The 11,176-nt window shown below is 42.5% G+C and overlaps 1 protein-coding gene across 1 annotated transcript in view; it reads right to left on the bottom strand.

Annotated features, from left to right (window-relative positions):
* Positions 1 to 729: 729 nt before the first annotated feature.
* HIP1 (huntingtin interacting protein 1) overlaps positions 730 to 11,176 on the bottom strand; it is a 110,707-nt gene continuing 100,260 nt past the window's right edge. Inside the window, exons 22-30 of the mRNA XM_083172261.1 lie at positions 10,771 to 10,881; positions 9,842 to 9,900; positions 8,460 to 8,553; positions 8,019 to 8,119; positions 4,930 to 5,035; positions 4,525 to 4,648; positions 3,662 to 3,723; positions 2,407 to 2,515; positions 730 to 1,798 (exon numbers count right to left, since the gene is read on the bottom strand). Coding sequence (XP_083028387.1) covers positions 1,788 to 1,798; positions 2,407 to 2,515; positions 3,662 to 3,723; positions 4,525 to 4,648; positions 4,930 to 5,035; positions 8,019 to 8,119; positions 8,460 to 8,553; positions 9,842 to 9,900; positions 10,771 to 10,881 — 777 coding nt within the window. The 3' untranslated portion in view covers positions 730 to 1,787. The remainder of the gene's footprint in view (positions 1,799 to 2,406; positions 2,516 to 3,661; positions 3,724 to 4,524; positions 4,649 to 4,929; positions 5,036 to 8,018; positions 8,120 to 8,459; positions 8,554 to 9,841; positions 9,901 to 10,770; positions 10,882 to 11,176) is intronic.

The raw sequence follows: 11,176 nt of genomic DNA, 5'->3' as shown, positions 1-11,176 counted from the left end.
GTACCCAAGTTTTAGATGAACTTTCTAGCAAATTATTTGCTGTATAGCATACTTATTAACCCTTTAGTGCAACGTTGCTGTGAGAGATGGGCAAAATATCCGCTAAAAACGCCAGCGCCGCCCACAGCCACTGTAAACTTCAATTCATTGACCAGGCTGTATTTCCATTTATTATACTAAAGGAACAGTCGTTGTGAGCGACGGGCATTTTTAGTGGATATTTTGAGGATTTCTCACAGCACAGGCACCACTCGAGGGTTAAAGATTCACTGGCATTAGCCACTTTACCACATACTTGCTTGTATCATAAAGAAGAACATCTAAAGGTCCACAAAACACTGGGTGACTATGCCAGGCATGTATGGACAGCGATTATAGCGTTCATCGCTGGGGGAAGAGCCGCTCAGTGCATACACACTGAGCGGCTTTCCCTCTGCCGTCGCCGACGGAGGAGAGAGGAGGGCTTTGCATAGCACAAAACTATACAAAGCCGTCTTCAACGCCTCTCATTTGCTGGTATTACCAGCAGATGAGCGGCTTCGCCAGCGATGTTGAGGGAGCGCGCAGCAGCACTCACCGTTCATCGCCGGGGCATACACACTGGGTGTCTTTGAGCTGAAAGCTGCTCAAACTTGCTGTTTTGAATGGCTTTCAGCTGAAAGTCGCCCAGTGTGTATGGGCCTTTAATGTGTTCAGTTGGTCGCGTTTCCCATAACGTATGCAAGAGAATCAGAAAAAAGAAGATGGTTTATTTGTGTGAATGCAGTGACATCTATTTGTGCCACGCGTAACGGGCACATACGTGAAGTCATTATAACACCATGGCCTATATAATGTCTTCGGTTAATCTCACAGTGTGTTCAGACTAAGCAGCCTAGGTTAATGCTTTGTGTCTCTTCATACTGCATCCAAAGATGGTGGGACAGGACATGATGAGAGACCTGGGAAGTAAACCCAGACAGCACCATCTAATGATGAGTCATGTAATGACATGATGAAAACATAGAAACAAAGTGCTGCGTCTATTGAATAATCACAGGTCATGGGTGCTTTTCCTCCAACGTATTGTCACTGCAGCACACGCTGCGCATGTTTACAATATATAATATTGCAGTCATCCAAACAACTTTAAATGTTTAGTCAAAATGAATATTCATTTGTAGTCTTCCGGAGAACTATGCTGTGTGTTACAGCACCAGTAATAGAAGAGTCCCAATGGCCAATTATCTCTTATCCTTGTCTATACTTTGTATAACATCTTATAAGGCAATAATTAGAATATTTCTCCTTGATAGCTAATTTATGACAGTAATAGCTAAAGTGTCCCCAAAGTGGCATAACTGTGCACTTGGATGTTTCACATCATAATATTTACTGACAGCTCATAGAAGCGCCTAGCGTGTTTAGGTGCTGGATTATTACAGGCTGTCAAGCCTCAGAGTCACCATTCAACACCCTCCAGTATCACTGACTTCTAAGTGTGTGGCCCTAATCTAAAGTATACATCAAGAAATTTAATATATTGATCTTCCAAGCATTGGGGACGAGTGGAGGTGGAGCGTGTTAGGCAGTATAAACTTTTGCGGGGTTCCTGATTCCTCTTGTGAGAACCAACTGTGCGTCTCTCATGTTCCGCTTCCATTTTGTAGCCCATTGGGAATACTCAGAGTCAGGTGGATCTGGTCAGTCCTGGCTGTGTCGAGGAGAATTGATGTGAACACCATTGACATGTGTTTTCCAAGTTGTCGGCTCTGTGCATTCAGCATTCTAGAGGATGCCAATAAAGCTTATTCAGCGGCTGTGGTAAAAAAACAAAAAACACAGGTATAAAACATTTTTGCATCCACTGAAAACAGGTGCACGGGTAGCTATGCAAACATTGCCATAACCTATAGCAACCAACCAGATTCTAAGGACTACATTTACTAAGCAAAAGCTAGCAAAAATCTATGGTTCCCTGTGAAAATATACACCACAATAAATAATGTATTTTGTTTGGAATATTATTGCCATAATTTTGGGCATAAACATGAAAAGTAGCAGTGGCTTGTTTAGTAAATACTAGCTTACCCGCCTGGCGTTGCCCGGGAAAACCTTGGGTTTTTTTTTTTTTTTAATTGCTGTAAAATTCTGTCTTATGCTGTGCCAAAAGCCCAAGACTGTAATTTGTTAAAACCTTCACCATAATATTAGAATGTGTTTGCATTGATACTCAATGACAGCAATGAAATCAGGGGTGGTGTTTTTTGAAACACACCGCTGCTGACTTGATAGATTGTGTGTGTTGATGAATTCCACATCCACTCCTGAGATTTAGCACCTATGATGCATTTTTTAATTTTTGTTTAATTTAAAATATGCCAAGGCGTCACTAGTAAGAGTGCAAAATGACCCCCTTTTGCTTACCATCTCCCCATCCCTCCGACACACCAGCTAAGTCATAGTGCTTTTTCCTTAGCTCTCCCAACTTCTCTCTCTCTTTCTGCAACTGGTTTTCCAGCTCCAGAACCCGCACCTGCCAAATACAAATCATAAAATTCATTCATACTGCAGAAGACCAGCACTTTCAGTAATAGTGATTATACAGGTTGAGCATCCCTTATCCGGATATCTGTTATCCAAATTATTCCAAAAAACAGTTTCTGGAATGTCCTTTTTTTTTGTTGCTAAAAGCACTACTGAGGACATCTGCAACTGGCACTACTGGGTACATGATATGTAACTGGCACTACTGGGGACATGATATGTAACTGGCACTACTGAGGACATCTGTAACTGGCACTACTGGGTACATGATATGTAACTGGCACTACTGGGGACATGATATGTAACTGGCACTACTGGGGACATGATATGTAACTGGCACTACTGGGGACATGATATGTAACTAGCACTACTGGGGACATGATATGTAACTGGCATGACCGAGGACATGATATGTAACTGGCACTACTGGGGCCATCTGTAAAAGCACCACTTAAGAACATTTGTAACAACACTAGTGGGGACATGATATGTAACTGGCACTACTGGGGAATCTGTAAATGGCACTACTGGGGACATGATATGTAACTGGCACTACTGGGGACATCTGAAACGGGCACTACTGGGGACAAGATATGTAACTGGCACTACTGGGGACATCTGTAAATGGCACTACTGGGGACATGATATGTAACTGGCACTACTGGGGACATCTGTAACTGGCACTACTAAGGACATGATATGTAACTGGCACTACTGGGGAATCTGTAACTGGCACTACTGGGGACATGATATGTACAGTAACTGGCACTACTGCAGACACCTGTAACAGCACTACTGGGGACATTATATGTAACTGGCAGTAAATAGTATGGCCTGCGATAGGACGCACACTTTGTTTCATGTTGTGAAACCTTGTTTCCTGCATAAATAAATATATGTGTGTGCATTTCATGTGTGCAATGTGTTTATACAGCATAAATGCATTTTGTGTTCATCCTGGGTCCCGTCCTCAAGATACCTCATTATAATATAAACATTTTCGGAAATGCAAATACTCCATTATCCTAAATGCTTCTGGGCCTGAGCATTTGTGCATAAGGGATACTCTAACCTGTATACTCTAAGCTGATAGAGAAGCTGTCTACAAATAGTGTATTTCATTTAAGGCTCATACCTGGGAGTCCATCTCTTGCCGCTTGATCTGTGTTAACGTCATACTAGAAAAGTCCATTGTGTCTGAAGGTAAGGAAACAAAAACCAAAAGTGACTTTTGAGTGAAACTGTATCTCGCCTTAATAATAATAAAACTGTATCTATATAGCACTCTTTCTCCAATAGGACGCAAGGCACTTAACAGATAAAATTAGCGTAATACAGTGCAGAAACAAAAAAGCACAGAAAAGCTTTTCATTAAAAATACAGACAGCACGGAGATACAGTACTAAAGGAAGTATTCGTTGCGGCATTCAGCCAAGATGTTTTAAATATTTGTACAGATGGAGCGCATTTCATTCAGCATGGGGCTGGAGCGCCCCGATGCAACTGAGCTCACCGCCGCCTCCCCACTGCCATCGCCGGACCCCACCGCTGCACTGGCACCCCCCCCTAACCCTGCCCTTCTCCCTGAAGCATAGACGGACAGGTTCCCGCCACCCAGCCGCAGAGAGACTGGGACGCGAGTGCGTATGAGACGTACGCGTGTCCCAGTCTGATGGAGACCTTCTTCGCGGGCTCTCGACGGCGGGGACGTTGATTTACTTAGGATGTATCTGCCCCCAATAATGAGCATCCTTTACAACACAGTGAAGGGAAGATTGACCAAACCTTTTAAATAGGACCTTTGGAGGTGTATCCCAGAGCAACTGAACAGCTTGAGCTACCATTTAATACAATATACTACATACATTGTAGCTGGAATCTCATTGGCTGCTATTGCTTGTCCTCTTTAGAAGGTATACTGAATCTCCCTCTTGGTGTACGTATTAATGCACAATACTTGTAAAAAAGCATAGGTTACCGACACAACATCCTACTTGCCTTTTTCTTCAATTTGGGACTTGACGGACTTTGTAGAGGCCACCACGCCTGCAGCATTATGATTTACAACTTTTGAGGCTTGCTGCAGTCTAGTCAGGTTCGTGCTATTTTTCTCAGCCTTCACCTGTACAGATCGAGATAGGAGCACATTGATTACTCCATAATGTCTATAATGAGGTTGATGAAGAATTGATAGTATGAATTTGGCACATGATTTGATGATGATGATGACTTTGAGGGTCACGCAGCAAAATATGAACATATTGTACTCAGTAACAAAAGCAATGTTTGTCCTTGAGTTGGCCCAATACTCATAAAGAGCTTTGACCAGGCTAGAATATGAGAAAGCTTTTCCCAGTGTTTAGTACTCGGCTCAGGTTATCTGACACAGTGCTAAGGCCATACCTTAGAAGCTGCTACAAGCTGTGCAGTGCTCGCAGCAATTTCATGGGAACAAACAATTATATCTTCAAATTTCCCCTGTCCTTGCACCACAAGGTCTGCAGCGTCCCTGAAAAGAGGGAAAAGATGAACAACAGGAGAGGGATAGACAGACAACTACAGAGATAATGGAGGACATTTACTGAGATGGGAGTTCTATTGATGTTGTTATTGGCAACCAATCAGATACAATCTAAATAAATAAAAAAGTATATTCAGATTGGTTGCCCATAGCAACATCCCATGTGAAATGGAACTCCACACTTACTTAGTAAATGTCCGTCAATGAATGAACAATGTAGAGATTGCTCAAAACTAGCAACTTTTTTTTTTTTTTAATTGAGTAATTTTTATTGTACATAGTATATGAAAGCATAAAACATGTTCAGTGACATTTTAGCATACAAACAGTGTTTACATGTAATTTTTCTGGCAGAAAAGCACGACAATAAAGCATTTTCGTACAAAAGTTGGTGATGTCTCTGTCAGTCCTTAGAGACCAGAAATATATCTGGGTACGTATATGTATAGACTTATGCTTTATACAGAGGAAACAGCACACATATAAAAAATTTTCATTTTAACAAGAACTTAACTAACTTAGCGCTAAACCCTCCCCCCACCCCCCTACAAGAAAAGTAAAGGGGAAAAAAAAAATAGATAAATAAAAGGGAGAAAATAAAATTGAGTTTAGAATGGACTTAGTTCAGTTCGTGGTACTACCTGAGACGAAGACATATAGCGTTAGAATGTTTAGGAACAACCTTATTGTAGCAATGAGGCACAGCCTAATAGGTAAATGCGGATAGTCTACATGTATCATAGCAAATAAAAATATATACACATGCAGATATACATATAAACATATATATATAGGCTCCCCCATGGCTGGTATCAGAGATTAGGGATGTTGGGCTGGATGTCGATGGCTGTGGCAAATCTGGAGGAGGTCCATCTGCTCCATTTGTTATAGTAGGAGGTGGGTGAACCCCTGGCTTTAAAAGTGAATCTCTCATGTCCCGAAACCTCATTCACAAGAGCCCTCCAGTTGTATATATTTGGGAATGTAGGATCAAACCATTTCCTGGCAATGAGAACCTTGGCCAGAGTTGTTAAGCATAGGACATACTTATAGATTGAGGGTGAGAGTGATTCCTCTAGGTCAAGAGCAAACATACAATATTTAGGAGCAATGGGAGGGACTGAAGGTTCAGTAATGGTTATATCAGTCCAAACGGCCTCCCAGAAGCTATACACCTGTGGACAGAGCCATAGCATGTGCCAGAAATCTGCGGTAGGTGAGGCACATCTGGGGCATCTATCGTCTGATCTGATTCCCACTCTATGCATGGAGACCGGAGAGCGATAGGCTCTATGCAGAACATAGAAAGAGATCTGCTGGTATTTAAGACAGGGGGTGGTGTACTTGACCGACTCCAAAATCCGACTCCACTGCTCTGCATCTAGGGTTCCAATGTTAGGCTCCCATTTACCCCTAAGAATGTCTAGACTATCAATATCTGACCCTTCGTGTTTAGATTTTGGAGTAGTATTTTAATCGGAGAGTCGGAAGTGGAGGGAGGGGAGCTAGGAAATTGGGCCCGGGCTGCGTGTCGGAGTTGTAGAAATCGGTAGAAGAGCTTGTTTGATAGTTGAAATTCTTCTGCCAGCTGCTGGAATGACTTAAGGGACCCCGCCAGGAATAGCTGGGAGACTGATGTAAGGCCCACACTAGACCAAAAGCCGTCCCTGGACAGCTGCCTAAACTCTGGGAATGTCTTATTGTACCATAGGGGGGGTCTCTCAAAACTAGCAACTTATTCTATTGCAAAACCACAAGAACTTCTCTATCTTGTATTCATCGATTGAATCAGAAGGATAAGCATGTAAGATACTGAAATAACTCACATTTATACTAGAGATGTTCAGGTTCTGATTTACTCTCATTTCAAAGCAGAATCTTATTGGCTATCCCAAATCACATGACAGTTGTTGACAGTTGATAGCCAATAAGATCCTGCTTTGAAATCAGAGTAAATCAGAGCCTGCACATCTCTAATTTATACTCTGCTGACAGAGAACCTGCTGTTTGATCTATAGGGTGGGATGTAATAAATAAAAAATATGGTACATACTGTACTCTATATTTGAGGGTTTTACCACATTTCCATATGTTCGCCACATCCTAGCTGTTGGCACGAAGGGTAACACCAGATTTTGCTGGCGTTACCCAAGAAAAGCATATGGGCTTCTTTCTGCTTTCTTCCGGGGGGGTCTCAGCACCCTCAGTGGCCGCCACATCCCTCTGCATATGTGCAGGGGAACTCCCAGGGTAGAAACCATTAAGTTCCTGGCTCCCAATGGGCAGCTCTTTTCGGAAGATACATATGCGAACAGCATCAAGGAGAGGTGTGGCTGTATTTACTGCCATAGGTTAGTACATCCCGCCCATAGTCACCAATGGTTGCAATCTACAGGGTATACTTACTAAGGGGTTGTGTATTAAAGTCATTGCTTCTTAATGCTACTGGCAGCAGGATTTACTAAATGCAAAACATTACTGCCTGTGGTGATAAAAACAGCCAGCCAATCAGCTCCTACCTGCCATGTCACAGACTGTGTTTGATAAATATCAGGCAGGAGCTGATTGGTTGGTTGTTTATCACTCTCCATTTTATCACTTTTGAAGCTTGGTGCATTTGGCCCACAGTGTGTATTTTTTATTATTATTATTATTATTATTATTATTATTATTGCCTTTTATTCTTGTTATCAAAAAAGCCACACCTTAGTAAATAAAACCAAAGTCAACTCAGGTAGGAAATGAAAGATAGAACTAGCTTAACCTAATTTCAATGAAGAGCTGGTCATAAGGATACAAGGAGCCAGTGGATGTTTTCCTACAATAGTAATATAAACCCATATAACATGAGATGACCAGAGAGCTATGCTGCCTAGCGAGCCAAACTGAATCAGGTTTGGCTCGTTAGGCAGAGCATATTGGCACAGAGGGTATGTACATGTGCATATATATATTGATCATTTATACTTACACCATGACAGTAGCTCCCCAGCCCACTGCCTTGGAAGCTGAGATCAGACCTTCTGTCCACCGGGAGTTTCTGGCATAAAACTCTTTGGGAGATGTTGCACCCTACATAGAAAAAAACAAACATCAATATAAACAGTACACAGATAAAGAGAGCTATAGACTTGAGCTGCTACAGTATACATTATCAAACTTGCGATTGTAAAGTTACCGACTAGTTAGGATGATTGAGATATATGTGTATTATAAACGCCATGATGTAATGGTCCATAAAAGTCAGTGATTGGGTAGTTGCATAAAGTGGTGCAGAGAGTGACACAATGGCTAGGGTACGGGGATGGTTTCCTAGCTATAATATTTCACTATGCAGCAGTGATGGCTTAATGATGGAAGCAGCTGTACGTGGCGAGTGGACTGGTAAGGAAAGGAAGCGGCATGTACTTACACCTCCGCTCTCCACTATTTCTTTCTGAAGGTCCTTTGAGGCCAATATCAAAGCTTGAATTCCCTGCATGAGATCTGTGCATGACCCCAGGATCCTGAAGAACAAAGTTGCACATATTTAAGTTTGTGTCCGGTCAGTAGGTCGACAGTCAACAGGTCGACACCATATGGTCAACATGAATATGATTGATATGGCAATGTTCCACACAGCAGATGCTCAAAACGAGTTATTTCACTTTTATTAACGTTTTAATACTTTATCCATGTAGACTCTGACTGGGAATGAAATATGCCCCAGTACACAGTACACTCATTTAGGATCTATGTAACCTGACACCCACAAAAAGTAAAAAACTGATGTCAACCTTTTATGTGCTGACTAATTTCATGTTGACACTTGCTAGTGTCGACCATCTATACATTGTCAACCTTATGAACCCTTATACCATAATGAATTAAGTTACAAGAACATTACTGGAGGATAGGCAGGAGCTCATATAGGGGGGGAGGGATACAAAGTGCCCACACCAACCAATTAGCTTCTCATTGTCATTGTTCAGGCTGTTCTAGAAAAATAAGAAGCTGATTGGCTGCAATATGCAACGTCTCACCATTTATCTCTCTCTCCGATATTTGATACATCTACCCCTAGAAAGAGCTGTCCTCTAAAGAGAGACCCCAGTGCAGTACCTATGGACAGGGGCATCACTAACTGATGAGGGTATGCAGATTCTATGCTGTGAAAAGGGCATGAGGGTGGCTTCATATCCGGACTCATTACACAGACAATCCCAGAGATGCCGGCTGCCCGACATGCTGCATTTGTTGTTGCAGTGCAGAACCTGGCTCCTATTACTGAGCTGGCATTATGGTGTCCCCCCTTGTGGCTGGTGATGCCCGGGAGCGGCCTGCACCCCCTGTGGTGACACCACTGCCTAGGTATGACTTAACAACATGAATGACAGAGCAGGAACAGGGGAAAATAGAGTTTATTTTCCCATCCTCAATATGTCATCTTCATCATCATGTCAATGTCGACACCTGAGCATGTGGAATTAGTGTACCGTGTACCTTCGCATGGCTCGCCATACTTTGGCCACGTGGCTTACTGCGCTCAGCACACTTTACTGTTCCAATCAGAGTACACATGGATGTTAAAGTATGAAAACGTTAAAAAAAAAAGGAAGAAAAAAAAAAATCACAGAAAACTCATGTCGATGTTTTCATGCGTCAACAATTGTCACGTCAACATATTGCCAATGTCGACTTAGTGCATGTCGACCTTTTGGTGTTGACATATCGAGTGTCTATCTAGATGCTGTCCACCTGTAATCTTGAGCCCATCAGCTTCTGCCCACCCCGCGGTACTGAGACATAACTTACTGCTCATTGACTTGTAGCTGTAGTCCAGTATCATCTGTCCGCGATTTATTGAGCATTTCCTATGGGCGATAAGGTTTTGTGAGAGTATTATTATCACATTACATCCTCTAGAACTGAGTAAAGAAAAGAAAACATTTATATTTCAGGGACTCCAAACTGAATTGTTATATGTGCACATGGGGGTTATTCTAGTCCATTCTTTCTGACAAAATCCTTCTTAGATGGACAAAACCATGTGCACTGCAGGTGGGGCAGATGTAACTTGTGCAGAGAGAATTAGATTTGGGTGGGGTTTTTCTTCAAAGTTAGATCTATATTGAAGTGTAAAATCATGCAGTCAGTATTTTCCCTGCACAGAAACAAAATTACTCACCCAAATCTAATTCTCTCTGCACATGTTACATCTGCCCCCCTGCAGTGCACATGGTTTTGTCCATCTAAGAAGGATTTTGTCAGAAAGAATGAACTAGAATAAACCCCATAGAGTGGTAGATTTACTAAAGCTTCTCAAAATGAAGAGGTGATGTTGCGCATAGCAGCCAAACAGGTTCTGTCTATCATTTCTCTACACAACCAACCGTTCGCATGGGGATGCCTAGTGTTGTCCTTGGTGCACTCAGTGTTTTCGAGGGGTACGCCAAGAAAACGCAGGGTGCTCACATGCCCCCTTGCCTGCCTCCTAAATAACCCCCGCTTTTCGAGCGCCTCGGACACTATGCAAAAGCGAATATGCACATGCACAGAGCTTCACCATCGAACTCCCCGTGCGAACGTACGGGTGGGTTTGCTAATTAGAATCAGGCTCTTAGTTCCATGTAGGCAAGGTGGGAACAATTAGGCTCAACTTGCGTGCACTCTGCACCAGCCCCTCTCTTTGTAAATACCAATAACATCTTATTCCCATGTTGCTCTGGGAACCCTTTTATTACCTCAATCCTTGAAGCAGCAGCTTCTACAGCTGCGGCCGTGGCTGCCATTTCCTTTTCAACCAGATCTCCCAGTTCCTCCTCCTTGATATCAAGCGCTGGTGGCCGTAGCTCCTGAAAAACAAACATTTAAATAATATCCTACAATGTACAATAAAACTCAGAGATCACACACACACACACACACACACACACATAAACAGCTGCTAGCTCAGAGAGAAGATTACTGTTCCAAATATTCTACCAAATTAGAGACTTGTGATTGGTTAGGGAAGGATGCCCTTACACTGTACAGTGTAGCAGTTGTAGAGAGGACATTTTCATTTCCCTACAATGTGTTCTCTACACCTTGCTGATTAGCATCAGATATGTATATACCCAGCATCTCAAAGTAGGTCAGGTCAGCAGA

The sequence above is a fragment of the Crinia signifera genome, chromosome 2, assembly GCF_055691185.1.
Source record: "Crinia signifera chromosome 2, ASM5569118v1, whole genome shotgun sequence".
Classification (NCBI taxonomy): Eukaryota; Metazoa; Chordata; class Amphibia; order Anura; family Myobatrachidae; genus Crinia; species Crinia signifera.
This window is presented reverse-complemented; position numbering and strand designations above follow the sequence as displayed.